Source organism: Hoplias malabaricus, chromosome 17, assembly GCF_029633855.1.
Source record: "Hoplias malabaricus isolate fHopMal1 chromosome 17, fHopMal1.hap1, whole genome shotgun sequence".
Classification (NCBI taxonomy): domain Eukaryota; kingdom Metazoa; phylum Chordata; class Actinopteri; order Characiformes; family Erythrinidae; genus Hoplias; species Hoplias malabaricus.
The window spans coordinates 34989829-35007906 of NC_089816.1; the positions used below are offsets into that span (position 1 = coordinate 34989829).

General features: G+C 46.2%; 1 protein-coding gene across 1 annotated transcript in view; it reads right to left on the reverse strand.

The window, feature by feature from the left end:
* Nucleotides 1-3041: 3041 nt before the first annotated feature.
* slc7a5 (solute carrier family 7 member 5) overlaps nucleotides 3042-18078 on the reverse strand; it is a 28708-nt gene continuing 13671 nt past the window's right edge. The window contains exons 3-10 of the mRNA XM_066649071.1: nucleotides 14047-14152; nucleotides 13710-13754; nucleotides 13412-13535; nucleotides 12079-12182; nucleotides 11613-11709; nucleotides 9316-9465; nucleotides 7990-8167; nucleotides 3042-7307 (exon numbers count right to left, since the gene is read on the reverse strand). Of these exons, the coding sequence (XP_066505168.1) occupies nucleotides 7252-7307; nucleotides 7990-8167; nucleotides 9316-9465; nucleotides 11613-11709; nucleotides 12079-12182; nucleotides 13412-13535; nucleotides 13710-13754; nucleotides 14047-14152 (860 nt within the window). The 3' untranslated portion in view covers nucleotides 3042-7251. The remainder of the gene's footprint in view (nucleotides 7308-7989; nucleotides 8168-9315; nucleotides 9466-11612; nucleotides 11710-12078; nucleotides 12183-13411; nucleotides 13536-13709; nucleotides 13755-14046; nucleotides 14153-18078) is intronic.

Here is an 18078-nt window from a genome sequence, read left to right on the forward strand (position 1 = left end):
ACTTATATCTGTCAGTAACTACAATAATGTGGAATATTCATGGAGGTCCATTAAGTGGTGCTTAGCCTTTAAATCAATTAATATGCTTAATGGTGTATAAGTCAAATGACATATTAGTAGTGATTAAGTACAAATTAGAGGTTCCAAAATAACATACTCATATAAACTTTCTTTTTTGACAAGGGTAGACATGTCGACCTTGGCTCATGTGGATCTCCAAGTCGTTTCATTCTATATTCTGTTGAAAACTATTCAGCAGCCCCTCTCAGCGCCCTCGTGCTGGGCTCCAGTCTGCAGCCTGCTACGACATACCTCAGCTGTTTTAGTCTGTGATATTCAAGTGCAGATATAACACAGCTCTGTTGTTAATTAGCACCACACAAACAGAGGCGACATCCACCAACAACTTAAACGAAGCATCATAAATCTGTCTATATTTCACTTAGAGGCTTAGAGGTTCTCCTTGCTTTGATAATATTTCCTTCTGCAATGTACAATGTACATTTATCTCAGAAAAAAACAGCACAGAACAGTTCACCAGGTTCACTAAGACAATAGCGCAGACACAAAGCCGTAGTACTCCAACTCTGTTTACTCTGAACCCGGCTGCATGACTTGTATGTAAATGTACACAGTCACAGTTCAGTGAGTCACTACAATGTCAGACTGTAGGGTTAGTCTAAAGACACCTTCATTGAGTTTAGCCTCGTTAGCATGTGCTAAAATGCGTTAGCCGCTCCGGGTGACTGTCTGTGAGGAGTGTGGTGTGTTCTCCCTGTGTCTGCGTGGGTTTCCTCCGGGTGACTGTCTGTGAGAAGTGTGGTGTGTTCTCCCTGTGTCTGCGTGGGTTTCCTCCGGGTGACTGTCTGTGAGGAGTGTGGTGTGTTCTCCCTGTGTCTGCATGGGTTTCCTCCGGGTGACTGTCTGTGAGGAGTGTGGTGTGTTCTCCCTGTGTCTGCGTGGGTTTCCTCCGGGTGACTGTCTGTGGGGAGTGTGGTGTGTTTTCCCTGTGTCTGCGTGGGTTTCCTCCGGGTGACTGTCTGTGAGGAGTGTGGTGTGTTCTCCCTGTGTCTGCGTGGGTTTCCTCCGGGTGACTGTCTGTGAGGAGTGTGGTGTGTTCTCCCTGTGTCTGCGTGGGTTTCCTCCGGGTGAGTGTTTGTGAGGAGTGTGGTGTGTTCTCCCTGTGTCTGCATGGGTTTCCTCCGGATGACTGTCTGTGAGGAGTGTGGTGTGTTCTCCCTGTGTCTGCGTGGGTTTCCTCCGGGTGACTGTCTGTGGGGAGTGTGGTGTGTTCTCCCTGTGTCTGCGTGGGTTTCCTCCGGATGACTGTCTGTGAGGAGAGTGGTGTGTTCTCCCTGTGTCTGCATGGGTTTCCTCCGGGTGAGTGTTTGTGAGGAGTGTGGTGTGTTCTCCCTGTGTCTGCGTGGGTTTCCTCCGGGTGAGTGTTTGTGAGGAGTGTGGTGTGTTCTCCCTGTGTCTGCGTGGGTTTCCTCCGGGTGACTGTCTGTGGGGAGTGTGGTGTGTTCTCCCTGTGTCTGCGTGGGTTTCCTCCGGGTGACTGTCTGTGAGGAGTGTGGTGTGTTCTCCCTGTGTCTGCGTGGGTTTCCTCCGGGTGACTGTCTGTGAGGAGTGTGGTGTGTTTTCCCTGTGTCTGCATGGGTTTCCTCCAGATGGTATGATTTCCTCCCACAATCCAAACAAACGTTGGTAGGTTGGCTGTGTGAAACTGTCCACAGGTGTGTGTGTGTGTGTGTGTGTGTGTTGTGTGTGAGACTCAGTGAATGTGTCATGTACAGTTGTGTTCAAAATAATAGCAGTGTGTTTAAAAACATTAGTTAAGCACAAAATCTTAATAGTAATTTTTATTTCCATGCATTGGGAACATTGCACACTGTTTTCCAAATCAAAACATGAGAAATTTAAATGATTTTAACTACTTCACAAAAAATACCAATTAACATTGGGCCATTCACAAAAATAGCAGTATCAGGGTCCATGATCCCTGGTGTGCGGTAAATAGGCCCAGCACCATAGTAAGAGAAACATGCCCATATCATGATGCTTGCACCACCATGCTTCACTGTCTTCAGAGTGTACTGTGGCTTGAATTCACAGCTTGGGGGTCGTCTGACGAACTGTCTGCGGCTATTGGACCCAAAAAGAACAATTTTACTTTCATCAGTCCACAATATGTTTCTCCATTTCTCTTTAGGACAGTTGATGTGTTCTTTGGCAAATTGTATCCACTTCAGTACGTGTCTTTTTTTTAACAGTGGGACTTTGCGGGGACTTCTTGCTAATAGTTTAGCTTCACACAGGCGTCTTCTAACTGTCACAGTACTCACAGATAACCTGAGACTGTCTTTGATCATACGGCAGCTGATCATTGGCTGAGCCTTTGCCATTCTGACTATTCTTCGATCCATTCGAATGGTAGTCTTCCGTTTTCTTCCACGTCTCTCTGGTTTTCCTCTCCATTTTAAAGCATTGGGGATCATTTTGGCTGAACAGCCTATTATTGTCTGCACGTCTTTATAAGTTCTACCCTCTCCAATCAACTTTATAATCAAAGCCTGCTGTTCTTCTGAACAATGTCTCGTTCAACCCATGTTTCTCAGGTTTTCAAGGAGAAATGTATGTAGAGCATGTGCTAGCTTCACCCTTAAGTAAGGGACACCTGATTCACACCTGTTTCCTCACAGAAGGATTGACCTCACTAATTGAACTCCACGCTGCTATTATTTTGAACACACCCCTTTCAATTAATTATGCAAATACACAGACTCAAGAGCGTGCAGATGATGAACACTGAGTCTGTTGGATTTCTAAGAATCTACTGCACCAACTGTTACATTGTTTGTCGTGTGGTAATATAATTTATACCAAAAACAGTGATTATCTGGTTAGTCAAATTGGACTGCTATTATTTTGAACACAACTGTACATAGTGTAACACAGGCCCCTCTGTGTTTCTTAATTTGATCCACACCGAATCCTTAAAATAAAGCAGACAATGATAAATAACAGTGTCCTTTTGAGATGTGAATTCTTTTTATTTCTGGAAAACCAAAGAAGAAAGAACAAAGTAGTCATTTGACAGTCGCACTGACAGCACATCACACGTTACAGACACAGTGGAGCCTCCAACTCAGGATTAATTTCATTTCAGAAAAGATGCAACAATAACGGACAGCACACAGAGCATCTGATGAACATCACACACATCTGGAACAGCTGTGGATTAAACAGTACAAGTAATGAACCCATGAGAATGTGCTTAGACAGAGTCTGCCTTCAGGTCAGCGAGTGGGAGAGAAATTACCTCAAACTCTGTGTTCTTGTGCGCAGGGAACGCAGCTGGCGGCTTTTCAAAAGTGCGAGAGAGAGAGAGGGGGGGGGGGTATATTTCATCACCAAAACCAGTTCTGTCAGGATGAGTTGTGCCATGTCAAAGCAGCATTTCACACAGTGTGCCCTGGCATTAACGGAGCTCCAATACAGCAGCTACATCTCTATAATGTACACAGTACTGTGCAAAGCTCAGAGACAAGTCTTCACTGACAGTCTTTCGAAAAACACAAGGTTTCTGCAGTCAATTTCACACAGACTGTGTCTGTGGACAGTGGGAGGAAACCCACGCAGACACAGGGACACCTAACAACTCCACTACAGCTGTCCCTACTGAGATACAAAGAGAGAGAGGAGAATATCTAGCTCCAACTCTCGCTTCAAATCTGAAGAGCACCTGCAGATATTTTATTGTAGTTTAAAGTTTGGCTCTTGAAAAAAATGAAAACCTATGCCACAGGGGAAGGGTAGAAACTCTTAATATGGAGAATGAGCTATACAGAGGATTCTGGGAAATGTTCACTACGTTTGAAGGCTCCTCCAGAAGCTGAAATTTAACTTGAAGTTAGTTGTGTTTTTACTGGAAATGAAATAAAAGGAGGTTGGAGCTTTGCACAGTTCTGTTTTTACACACAGTGATATCATACACATCACGATGAGCTGTACAGTGGGATTAAGCAGTTAACAACATCCTGTAAATGCCGACGGCAGTCGACTTCAAAAACAATTCCAGGAAAATAAAATATTTCAGATAAATATTTCAGTGCTCAAAGGTTTTCAGTTCCAATAAAAGTCGTCATTTCAAATGACAGCAGCTTGTGTCACGTGGAGCGTCGCCAGCCAAAGTAATCAGATTAATAAACACGTATACGGAGTGTTCGTCGGGAGGATATCACTGACCTTAGAGCAGACTCGGGTCAGAATGTAAAGTCCCAGTTTACTGCGGACTATCAGTAGGAATTCACAAAGACAAACATCACCTGTCTGTGGAGGCACAATCAGACGTGTTCATGAGAGAGATCCTTCAAATAAAAACAGCAGAGAGTCGACAGACAACCAAGAGACAACAAATAAAACACTAACTCCTATTTCTAAGAGGTGAGAGAACAAAAGAAACGAACGGAAATGAAAAAAATACTAATAATTAATAGAACAAAGTCATGTCTGCAACACTTTCAAAAATGCCCTGTGAACATATTAGAGCATTAACTAAGTCCCTACAAATAAATAAATACTTAATAACTCTGCAGTACTATTTAAATTAGTCTTTATAGTCGGGTTAGAGCAAGTGTTAGTCCAACAGCTATACGTTTCTCACGTAAGTACAAAACAATCTCCAAACATCTGCTGAATCAGGGACACGGTAGTTTTGGTCCCTGGGAGTTTTCAGAAAAGTCCATTCAGTCTGAGAGTGGCTTTACGTCTACTGTAGGATAGTAGTAAACACACTACACTGCAATGGCAAAAACAAACAAATAAACAAGAGTACGAATAAAAAATAACGTCATCGTATGGCTTTCCCAGACAGAGGAACCCCACCCACCCTCACCATGTGTTTCTCATGTCCCCAGTTTCTACAAACACCCTACGCCTCGCTGAAACAGTCCCTCCAGTAGTGTATCAGAAAAAGTAAGGAAAACGTCACCAACGCTATCAGCTAACGCAGTCCTCCTCTCTTTCACACACACACACACACACACACACACACACACACACACACACACACTAGCCCTCCTATCACCCTCTATTCAGCAAATTCTTCACAAGTAAATAATGACCACTTCTAATCCACCATTTTGAATGGCCCTGTGGAGTTGTCGTCCATCAGGAGAAAAGGAACCTGGGCAAAAACTCCACACGGCCAGCTTAGCTAGGTAAACCTCGTATATGCTGTGTTTAACTTTCCCAAATGTCGTCATACAGCATGCACACGCTTCAAAACGATATTGTGATTCTGTCAGTCATCACAACTGAGGCACTGGAAGCTTGAGCTTTGGGTAAATCGTTTTCAAAACAGAAACTAAACTTTGCTAAAGAAACATTAGCGAACAGCCTGGAGGCACTCCATCGTTTCTGAGTCTCTTCAAACAAAAATGAATGAATATTGTCAGCGCTGCGCTATGTGGCGTGCCCCAGGGCTCAGTACTAGGACCAAGATTGTTTTACGTACATTTGCTGTCACGGGGGGCATCCCCTGGTCTGCTTGCGCTACCACAAATCTGGGCCATGCCTTGGACCGCGCGGAACCTAAATGTGAAATCTTGAGACCACTATGACACTCACGAGAGGTGGTGCATGAACTGGGTTTGCTCAGTTGGTGGAGCATTAGTCCACAATGCCAAACAAAATCAGCTCTAATGATAACCAGAGGCATCCTAGTCATTCCCTCGCTTAAGGGCAAGGCCTCCCCCTTCCTCTGGGGGGGAAGGGGGGGGGGGGGGTTGGCGTTGTGGTTGCACAAGCAAACTAGTGGACCCCGGGATTATTCGAAATAATAATTGTCACTGTGGTCATTCATTAAACGATTGTAGTTACAGCGTATAAAACGGTTAAAACTGGTTTTGTCAGAATTCATCTTATAGAAACACTAGGTAAGACTTTTACTGCATGGTTACATAGTGATGTTTCTGCAGTGCCGAGTCTGGGGTAGCAACAACAGCTCCTTATTACAGCTCAGTGGAGCATCACAATCATTTTGAAGCTAATATTTTAAAGGTACAAAATACAACCTAGTGTTCTTTTAACGCCAAACTTGAAAAGCCTTTCATTGTGATGTAGCTGACTGCCACAGTTTGTTGTGGCTTTTAAGGAACAACTTTTAAACGTATCTATTTTTGTATCTAAGGGTCAAGCCCTACCTCTATATTCTTCATGCATTTGACCCCAGGCAGCTGCCCTCTTCAAGAAATCCTACTCAGGCATTTACAAATATACAGTCCTCAGAAGACGAATGATCCAATGAGTTACGATGCAGTAACATGATGGGAATGATGGGAATAAGAAATGTGATGGGGTTTTCATGCATTGCAGAGTGCTCAGCAGTAAAGGGATATTCCCTGGGTTCGAATACTACAACGTGGAAAACAACCCAGGCTTCAATTCTAATAAAAAAAAAATCTGTACAAGTCAAAAGTGTAAAGAAAACTGTTAAATTACTCCATGGAGAGACAAGGCAGACAGCGCTGGTCTGAACCGCTGTAGATTGGGTGGAGAAATAAGGTTTTAAACTCAGGCAGCATCAGAAATGTCGTGATTCCTGTTAAACGGAGTGTCCTCATCGTAGAGTTCAAGTCTAGTCTATACAACAACGTCTCTATTAAAACAGAAATTGATGAACCACTTCTGGCCCAATGCACTCCCTCCTTTACATACATTCTATTCTTTGTTGTTTGTTTTGAATTCTATTCGTTACGTGGGCTGCGTTCAAAATGTTTCACCAGTTCACTTCTTCACTATCCACCTCACCTCCGTGTTTTCTACGTAGTAAACTGGCTGAGGGAAAGGAGAACGAGCCCAAAAGGGTGGCACCGCATCATCAGAGAGGTCCACGCTACAGGAATGTCAAAGGAAACTCTGGTATAAAAAGAATAAGAAATGACTCCGAATGTAAAGTTGGCTTAACTACAACAACACAACTCCAATACTTAAATACAGACTTTTAAAAATAACAAAAACTTGGCAGACCCCGGATCCAATAACGTCCTGCGGTCTCCCGTCCCCACGTCTCAGTCTCGGGGGTGGATCTGCAGGTACGGGGTCGTCTCCTAGTCTCAGGTTTCTATCTGGTTGAACGCAGGGGTTGAGGGTCTGCTCGGCCGAGGTAGGGGGAGTTTCACTTGGGAGGAAAGGAACAGTTTTCAGTTTTGTGCGCAGAAGAAAGGCCTCCCACTCTCCGCCCTGTCTTCAGGACTCCTGAGGGACCACCTCCATCACCTTCTGAAAGGTCGCTGTGGTTGAGTCTGCAGGGAGAAACAGAACATCCAGGTGAGGCACTGAGAGAAACAGACCTGTATCATTTACTGTACACGCAGGCCCTTAAGTAAAGTCAAAGCTACACAAAGAGGGCTTTAAATTTAGAGATGAACTAATAACAATGACTTTTACAAACAGTCCTGTAGTTTCTGGGGGTCAACTACGCCCTCGTTTTTGTCCAGCCATATCTGAGCTTACACTACGATTACAGATTACAGTCCAGCTGTTGCTCTGCATACTTTGTTAGCCCTGTTTCACTGTGTCACTGCTGGACTGATGATTACATCCTGTGTCCACAGATGAGCTACTGTCTCTGACTTTACATCTACAAGGTGGACCAACGAGGGAGGAGTGTCTCACAGAGTGGACAGAGAGTGGACACAGGGTTTAAAAACTCCAGCAGCACTGCTGTGTCTGATCCACTCTACACCAGCACAACACACACTAACACACCACCACCACGTCAGTGTCACTGCAGCGCTGAGAATGATCCACCACCACATCACACCTGCTCTGTGGGGGTCCTGAGCGCTGATAAATAACAGTCTGTAATTGTAGAAGTACTAAATGTAAATGTAGAATGAGTGTAGTGTTATGGCGGATTGTTGTAATGTTTAAAGATGGACCAGAAACTAATCTGGATGAAGGAGAACATTCAGAAGAACTTACAGATGATCTGCAGGAGCCATTTGGGCTTGTTCTTCCACCAGACCCCTAAGAAGTAGACGGGCACGCCGGTGATGATGATCCCGAAGCCGATACCGCACTCAGCAGGGGTTTTCCAGATGGAGACCACGATGAGGAACAGGCACGCTAGCACGAAGGAGATCGGCAGCAGGATGTTCACCTGCAGACCCCGGTCACGAGGGAGGAAACACACTGCGTTAAACATCTTCACACTTAGTGGTGACCCCAGGTTTAACCTGGTTTCACTCTGAACATCATTCACTACAGAGCTGTTTTTAGCTCAGACTGGTTTCTTGTACAGTCACAGTGTGGGTGTGGAATGGGGATTTTTTTATGATGTAAATCAGCAGAGGCCCTAAAGCAAACCCCCTGTTACACAAGCTGGCTTCAAGTCCAGGGAATGCATTGTACTTCACCAGTTTCTCTAAACTGCTCTTAAATCTCCAGCCTCTTTAATCAAGCTGGTTTACAAAGAGGAGCCAGACAATCAACAAGTGGCTTTTCCATGGCGTAGACAGGAGGACAGTGGAGAAGGAGCAGCGCACTACCACTGACTGAAGACTGTACAAGAGCAAACAGACAGAGGAATGTACAGAGAGAGAAAGGGAGAGAGAGAAAGGGAGAGAGACAGAGAGTTTATCAGAATCAGCCTCTTTCACTCCAGTGACTTCACACCTGCTCTGTGTCTCCATGCCAACCACAAAGATGAGACAGTCCAAAGAGTTCAGTAGAGGGGGTTAGACAGAGAGAGAGAGAGCGAGAGAGAGAGACAGAAAGAAAAAAAGGGAAAAGACAAGAGCGTGAGAGTATGAGAAAATTGAACAAAAACAAAGAGCCTGAAAAGAGGAAAAAACAAAAACAGAGGCAATAAAAAATAATGAGAGACAGAAAGAGGGAAGGTGAAAAACAAAGAAAGAGGACAACTGAGGGGGGAAGAGAGAGAGAGAGAGAGAGGGAGAGAGAGAGAGAGAGAGAGAGAGAAAGGGAGGGAGGCAGAGAGATGTAGGAAAAGAGTAATAGAAAACAGAAAGAGAGGGAAAATATAGAGAGATAAAACAAGGGAAAGAGAGAAAAACAAATGTGAAAGTATGAGAAAAAGAGAGAAAATAAATACAATGAGAGAGGAAAAGTGGGAAGAGAATAAAAACAGAGAGAAAGAGAGAGGATGAGGAAAGGATGAATGAGAGAGAAAAAACTTCTTCCTCTTCCTACGATTATACTCTCAGCTTCCAGTCTTCCTCAGCTACACTTCAGATCTACGTCAACCAATAAAAGCTCTTATTACTGCTACGCCCCACCCCCACACACCTTGATTGGCCGCTCCAGATCGGGCTCTTTGTAGCGCAGCCACATCATTCCCAAGATGGCCATGGCAATGCAGAGCCAGTTGAAGAAGCTGAAGAAATTGATGACTGAGAAGATGTCATTGGAGAAGGCGTAGAGGAGTGTCATCACACACTGCAAGGCACAAACACACACACACACACACACGTTTTAGACCGGAGGATTAAGTTGGCTCTGTGAAGCAAGGCTAGTACAATTTTGTTTATATCTGAGACACAGTGGAACACAGTTCTGTTTCTTAATGAAACGTCTGTGACCCGCTTTGGTCCAAACCCCACGAGCCCCACAGCAGTGTTCTCCCCCTGTGTAAACAGCCCCTGTTCAGAACGCCCGCTTTCAGCACCTGTTCCTTTAAATGATAATGAGCCGCTCGCTGTTCACCCCGACCCCGAGCGCACAGCAGTGAGGAGCGAGGAGCAGAAGCTCTGGTTTTTAGCCGTTTTCACTCTGTTCTCTTTCTTCTCCGTTTTTACTCAGTGTTCTTATTTCTCCGCGCTCGTTGTGTCTGTTTTGCTGCGTTTAACCTCGTCTTTGCGCTCTCACTTGATTGGACAGACTCAGACAAGGGGGCGGGGCCATTCTAAAGTCCCTGCACTTGACGTCAGAAGTGGAGCCGAATAAGAACGGCTCCTTTTATCCTGTGTTTCTGACTCAGGCAGTGCACAGAAAACTGACTGGGGGGGGGGGTCGTTTTTCAGAGTGTAATCCCCACGTTAATGTCAAATACAGTGTTTTCTTCATAACATTATGAAGAGATATTGCCGTTTGCTTCATCCAATGTGAGTAAAGCTCAAACCCCTTCAGGCACTTCTCGGGAGGCTCTGGGACACTGACCCTAACAAAGCTAAACACATTATTCACCAATCAGCCATAACATTAACATCACCTCCTTGTTCAGCCCTCACTGTCCACTTCATCAACTCCACTGACCACTGAGGAACATTCTGTACTTCTATAATTACATACTATAGTCCATCTATAGCTCTGCTTACATTATAAGCTCCCTTTCACTGTTTTCTTCAATGGTCAGGACCCCCACGGAGCAGGTATTTTTTGGGTAGCGTGTCATTGTCTGTAACCATTGATCCAGTTGGGAATCACTGGCCACAAGGTGGGAACACAGTCTGGAAGGGACGCAGGGCAACACCCACTCACACATCACTATGGACACTTTTGAGTCAACAATCCACCTACCAACGTGTGTTTTTAGAGCGTGGGAGGAAACTAGAGCCCCCGGAGGAAACCCACACAGACACAGAGAGAACACACCACACACCTCACAGACAGTCACCCGGAGGAAACCCACGCAGACACAGAGAGAACACACCACACTTCTCACAGACAGTCACCCGGAGGAAACCCACGCAGACACAGGGAGAACACACCACACTCCTCACAGACAGTCACCCGGAGGAAACCCACGCAGACACAGAGAGAACACACCACACTCCTCACAGACAGTCACCCGGAGGAAACCCACGCAGACACAGGGAGAACACACCACACCCCTCACAGACAGTCACCCGGAGGAAACCCACGCAGACACAGAGAGAACACACCACACTCCTCACAGACAGGCACCCGGAGGAAACCCACGCAGACACAGGGAGAACACACCACACCCCTCACAGACAGTCACCCGGAGGAAACCCACGCAGACACAGAGAGAACACACCACACCCCTCACAGACAGTCACCCGGAGGAAACCCACGCAGACACAGGGAGAACACACCACACTCCTCACAGACAGTCACTCGGAGGAAACCCACGCAGACACAGAGAGAACACACCACACTCCTCACAGACAGTCACCCGGAGGAAACCCACGTGGACACAGGGAGAACACACCACACTCCTCACAGACAGTCACCCAGAGGAAACCCATGCAGACACGGGGAGAACACACCACACTCCTCACAGACAGTCACTCGGAGGAAACCCACGCAGACACAGAGAGAACACACCACACTCCTCACAGACAGTCACCCGGAGGAAACCCACGTGGACACAGGGAGAACACACCACACTCCTCACAGACAGTCACCCAGAGGAAACCCATGCAGACACGGGGAGAACACACCACACTTCTCACAGACAGTCACCCGGAGGAAACCCACGCAGACACAGGGAGAACACACCTGGAGCTGTGTAACAGTGTCACTTCCCTGTTGCACCACCGTGCCGCTCCCTAACTCACCAGTGTTGGTTAAATGTGCTGAGTGATGGAGAGACTGACCAGTGGCCAGACTCAGTCACTTACTGTGAAGATTAGAGAGGGCAGAGGGGTCAGCAAGGTTGGGTGGATCATGGACAGCAGACTGGGAAGATGACCTTCACGGGATCCCACAAAGAACAGTCTAAAGGAACAGAGAGAGAGAGGAAGAGAAAGAGATGATTAGGAGAAAGCAAGAGAGACACAGGTTTAATACAGTAGCACATGTGAACTGAGCCTGAGGCAGGCGAATGTATCAGTGATAGCAGAGAAAAGAGTAAACCAGGTTGCTACAGAATGACACACACACACACTAATCAAATCAGGACAGCCTAAAAGACCAAATCAATCCGATTAAGAGACTATGCTACTCTAGATGTTTTTAAGATGTACCCGTGTGTGTGTGTTTGTGTGTGTGTGTGTGTGTGTGTATGTGTGTGTGTGTATGTGTGTGTGTGTGTGTAAGTTGTTGTTGTGCAAGGCAGATGTGTGTCCATAAGTGTGATCCTCGTACCTGGACGATGTAAACAGTGATCCGTTGACAGACCCGAAGCAGGACAGTCCCACAAACACAGGGATGATCCAGGCCATGGGGCCGAGGTGGTAGTTCCCAAAGTCCTACAGCACACACACACACACACACACACACACTGAATATATATTTTGTACTAAATAGAAACCTAAATGTGAACACATCTATAAGAACAGAAATATATTTTAACTTATTATCATACACTTACTGGCCACTTTATTAGAAACCCCCACCTTGTAACTCATCTATTGATGCACCTAGTCATCATCGCTCAGTTTCTGACCCTAGGATGACTGTTGTCCACTGAAATTGTGGATCACCTCATTATAGCAGTGACACTGACGTGGCGGTGGGTGTTGGACTGATATGTGTGAGTCAGACATAGCCTTGTTCCTAGGGTTTTCACACGTCTGAGTCACAGAGCTGCACAAAGGCTACCCACTGCGTGGTACCTATTCTCCTCAACTCTACTTGCTGTTTGGGCCCTGGTCCATGGTTGGTTTTCCACTTCCACAGTTGAATGTATCAGGTGACATCGCAAAACCCCGTCTCTAAGGGTTACAGCAAGCTTTGGAAACCACAACAACGGCGGCGGTAACGTTAAGCGGTGTTTACTCATGGTGTATCGGCGTGTTGTTGTTGTTTGGGACTGAACACAGCTCCGTCAACAGTTCAGACAGATCAGTAGAGTTTGTTCCTTCCTTGTTGCAGCGTCCAGCTCTCGCTGGATTCTTTCGTCGGCCACCGATCCGAGGAGCGTTTGAACCTCTTTAAAAGACCACGGCGTCATTTTACGAGCTGCCGTCGTGAGTCGGATAAAAACAAACGTGATCTCTGCTGCAGCTGGAGATTTTACAGATGGAGAGTTGGTGCTGGTCGTCTGCGTTGCGTGGCGTAGAGTGACGACTCTCTCTGGACGATCAGCGCTCTGCAAGGTTTACACGCCACGGTTTAGTCCCTACTCGACTCGCTCTGAACCACGAGAGAACAGCCACTAAACAAGAACCCGCTTCCAAAACCAGGACCTGATTCACCTGATGCAAAAGCAACAAAGCTGAGTAGAGGAGCAGAGGAGAATAGGGACCATGCTGTTGAAAAGCGCCTTAACTGTACACCATCAAAGAGGAGCCACCCCTAAAGTGGGGCTGAGTAAAAGTGGCCAGTGTGTATATAGGAGGTATCTGAAATCTTACACAGTCCCAAAACCCATTGTATGACCTGCTTTACCTGTCTGTTACTGTCCTGCACCAGAGAACAATGGGAAACTCTGACTGAACTGACCTCAATAAGTGAGAATGTGTGTCTGAGGACTCACCACGGCCACAGCCTCGGAGCCCAGCATCTGGTCCGGGCTCAGAGTGGTGAAGTAGGCCAGATTGGTCAGCACGTACACGATGGTGACGATGGGCAGGGAGATAATAATGGCACGGGGCAGATTTCTGCAACACACACCCACACAGAGACGCACTCACTGAGCTGTAGAGACCGGGTCGGTGTCAGGCAGCCATCCTGCGGGAAGCAGGTCGCTTACCTAACGTTAACTAAGCAGTTAATCAGATTTGAATTACGTAAGAAGCAGTCAAAACAAAACCCGTTTCGCTGCTGTCACTTACTTGTACGGCTCGATCATTTCCTCCGTGACAAAGTTCAGGTAATTCCTGTAAAACAGGAAAAAATAACAAGGGACGTTTTTATTGGTGGAAGAAAGCTACTAATAAACAGAGAATGGGACACAATGACGGCTGAAAAGCAGCTCATTAGAAAACAAGAGAGGGTTTGATAGCGAACCTCATCTACCCCAATTCCCAAAGCATCCCGAACGCAGAAGAAAAAACGAAACTAAACCAGGACCGAAGTTATGATTCTAGTCCTTATTTGGGGTTTGTTGCGGTGGGTTATAAGCCGACTCCCTCCACACTGAGTGTGATGTGATTCTGATGCTGAACTTACCAGCCTCCGTAGGCAAACAGCCCACTGTAGAGAGCAAGGCCGATTTTTCCGAAGTCACTATTGGACCCTTCGAATGAGTTCTCAGGCTTAAGAGCTGTGCAATCGCCTGAAAAAGAAGAGGACAGTCAGTCAATAACAACACTATTGTTCTTCCTCTCTTTTCTACATAAAATCTCTGTGATTCCTGAGTGACCAACGTCCACGGGGTGGACCTCACGAGACGTGTGGCCTCCTGTGGGAAGAGAATGGGCACGGAGTACAGAACACGCGAATGCCGCGGAGAGAAAAAAGTGACAGGGGAAGAAAGCAGAGAGAGAGAGAGAGAGAGACTTGCACATTCCTCTTCGTGTGTGCTGAATCAGCAGTGTGTGCCGTGTTGATTCAGACCGAAGCCCACCCTCTCGCTGTGCCGTGAGACCCAGTCTTGAGGTATTTTCTGGACGTCAGCCCTTTTCTCTGTTCGATCAGTACACGGTATGATACCACACGCCATTTTGCTGTAATTCTATAACAAGGGCGGTCTCCAATACCATTTTTACAGCACTTCCACGCTTCACTGTAAATGAACCGCTTCAGCACTGGGCTGTTTTAGGCTTCGTTCGTACAAGGACTTTAATACTGACGAGTCTGAGTGAGGGCAGAGCAGTGCTCCTTGGTTATTCCCGGCGTCATTAAACAGTCCGGATCTGGACAGCATGATGGTTCTATCAGGATTTGTGTCCAGTTGCCTTTCCTCCTGCTTCTGGTTCTGAACCGGTGGGTCTTACAGGGTCAGCAATGGGACCCCCCGCTATAAGACTCTTGAGGTCTGGACCGTTACCGGGAGGAGATTTTAGCAGTTGGAGCTCACTGAATTTTAAATGGCCACTAATTTACAGCCACTGATCTGTGATCACTTTAATGCATTTCACCCTTAAAGGAACACTATGTGATATTTTTACCTTAAAATTACAGCTTTAAAATCATTGTGATGCTCCACTGAGCTGTAATCGAGAGAAAAGAGTCTCTGTTTTTGCTGCTTCAGGCTCTGCACCACAGAAACGGCTTTATGTAACATTTGTAGGAGGGAAGGAAACCAGATTATCTCCCTCCTTTATTTCTTATGTCTCCTTATTTTTCTGTGGGGAATTCTAGGGGAATCTCGTGAGCAGCCTGTGAGCGATACAATTTTGCTCTGGGCCTTGCCCTTGATTTCAGGAGAGTGTTGTAAGAATGAATTACTCTCTGCACACGTAGGGGGAGCCCTGGAGCAAAAATACCAAATCTTACATAGTGTTCCTTTAACTTATAGATAATATTCACTATTTAGGAAATGAAATCTGGTGAATCCTGAACATCTCTAGGTTTTCTCCTGCCCCTTTCTCCCCCAGAGTTCTGGGACATTCTGAGACGTGTTTGAGAGTGAGAGCCAATTTGAAGCCAACGACCTCTGGTCCTCTTAAAGTCGTGGTCTCGTTGGCTTTTACTGAACCCTGATGTTCCCTGCATCGTGTGTGAGGCTCGGCGTCTAAACACATGACGTTACTTTGAGCAAACAGGATGCTGTGGTCTGAGAAGGAGACAGAAGTGGCCCAAAGGCACTTCATTGATCTGGAGTGTAGGCCCGAGTATTTGGTCCTGAGAATTACTCCAGACACCAGCTGTTTTTCTCTAAGGGTTTGAACAGATTTTGAGACATTTGGTCGAATGTGAGACTGGTTTTAAGGCTCATCCACGGGTCTGAAGAGAGCGCCTGGTCCTCAAGAAACAGGTCTCAATGGCTTCTAGTGAAAGCTGATGTTCTCTGGCTGATATGAGTCCTAACTATGTGGTGTTAAGCTTCGTAAAGGCAGGAAAGGTCTCCCGTGGCTCCCGTGTGAAAATTCCCCAAGGGTGCCTTTTCAACAAATCTTTTCTTTGGTTCGTCTGCAAAGGTTTAACAAGAATTCCTGTGATTCCAATCACACAAGAGAACCGTTCATTTGGTTCTTCAGCCTGAGCATAATGGCGGAGGAGTGTGGTACAGAGTGGAATCACAGGGCGGTGCAGCTCAGAGCTCGGGCACCTGGGCCACAGAAGAGGTTTCTGATCGGTGGTGTCAGGCATCAGCAGAAAGACTGGGTTCAATTAATCTAATCCTCATAGTCACTTTGGGTCTGAAGCCAACCCGGAATCACTGGCTGCAAGGCAGGAACACACCCTGAGAGAGCCAGTTCATCACAGGACACCACACACTCACCCAGTGACACACACACACACCCTTAACACACAAAACTCCTCACAGACAGTGACCCGAGGGACGGACCGAACCCAGGAAGCCGAGACCCCGCAGCTGAGTGTCGTTGACGCCGTCTGTAGCACCACTCGTCCCTGAAGTCTCTGTCCCGGGGTCAGAGTAATGCTGAGGCTGTGGAAAGCCCAGGGACAGGTCGTAAATGACTGATGGAAATGGTTCAGCCAAAAAAGCGCTAAAAGCTCATAAGGACTATGTTACTAATAAACCATAAAGTTTATTCGTTTTAATAACACAGAGAACAAGAAAGCCCGTCTGAACCAGTCCTGAGGCACAGTCCGGGGGCCTGCCGCTGGTTCGGGGGGCAGTTTAAGACACTGATTTGCCTGTGTGGTGCACGATGGGGCCAAATAAAGATCTGTTGGAGAAATAGAGTGAATGAATACAGAATGACTGTGGGTGGGAAAGGAATGTGTGTGTAAGGAGAAGTGGAGATCATAACACACTCATGTGACGCCCCGGTGTGATCGGCTCGGCCTGGGGGGCCCACAAAGGCACATGATGAGAGAGCGCGAGTGTGTGTGTGTGTGTGTAAACTGTGTGAGAGAATGTGCTGTGCTCTAACGCTGCGGTATCAACCTTTTATTAGGGGCTCAGAACAAAAAAGACTCTGAGCAAATAACACGTACACACTTACGCTGCACATGTAAAGCTTACACTGCTTTGAAGTTAACACAGATCAGATTCACATCAGATCAGACATTCATCTTCTGTAAAATGTGCCTTTACTGTGCTTTGATCTTGGATCCCCAAGTTCCTCCAGCCACGACCCACAGCTAGGGGGCCTCAGCGGTCATGTGACTGAGATCCCAGGTGTCCCTTGTTTGCAGTAATGTTTATGAATGTTTAATGGCCTCGTGTCTCAGTTTGTGGACTTTGTTGTTTTTGTTCCAGTGTACACCCATTTTAGACGATGTATTGTTATTGTTTTGTTCCTTTGTTCCTTGTTTGTTTGTTTGTTTATTATGATTACCTCAGCTCTCATATTAACAACAACTAATGGATATCTTCTCTTGTATATTTACATGCAACAAATGTACTCCTTGAATGTTTACACCCAGAGCATTTCAGAGTCTTATCTGTGTGAAGCACACACACACACACACACACACAGAGAGAGAGAGAGAGGTCATTTGTTGTTGGGTGTAACAGCTTATCATCCAAGTGTGGGCTTATTCCACAGAGAGTGCAGACTGAAAACTAGAATCATTCATGTACAGAGTGGGCCATTCATATGGATACCCCTTAATAAAATGGGAATGGCTGGTGATATTAACTTCCTGTTTGTGACACATTAGTATATGGGAGGTGACCATGGCGGCCATTTTGAACCAAGCACACCATTGTCTTTCTTGTGAAATTCCCAATAAGTTTGATGTGTCGCATGACCCTCTTCCCATTGAAAAAACAAAAGTCGGATCCAAAATGGCCGAATTCAAAATGGCCACCATGGTCACCACCCATCTTGAAACACCCCCCCCCCTCCCATATGCTAATGTGCCACAAACAGGAAGTTAATAACACCAACCATTCCCATTTTATTAAGGTGTATCCATATAAATGGCCCCCCTTGTACATCTGTAAGTTCAAGATATAACTTTGCATTGTTTTATCTTTCTTTTGTAGAAACCACACTGGAATAGCAGCTGTTCTGCTAACAATGGTTCTAGCCTTGAACATGTCATGGCTTTCTACCCATACACTCAGATAACAACAGCTCCTAGATCAGCACCCACACGTGTGAGTATTATTTGGAGACC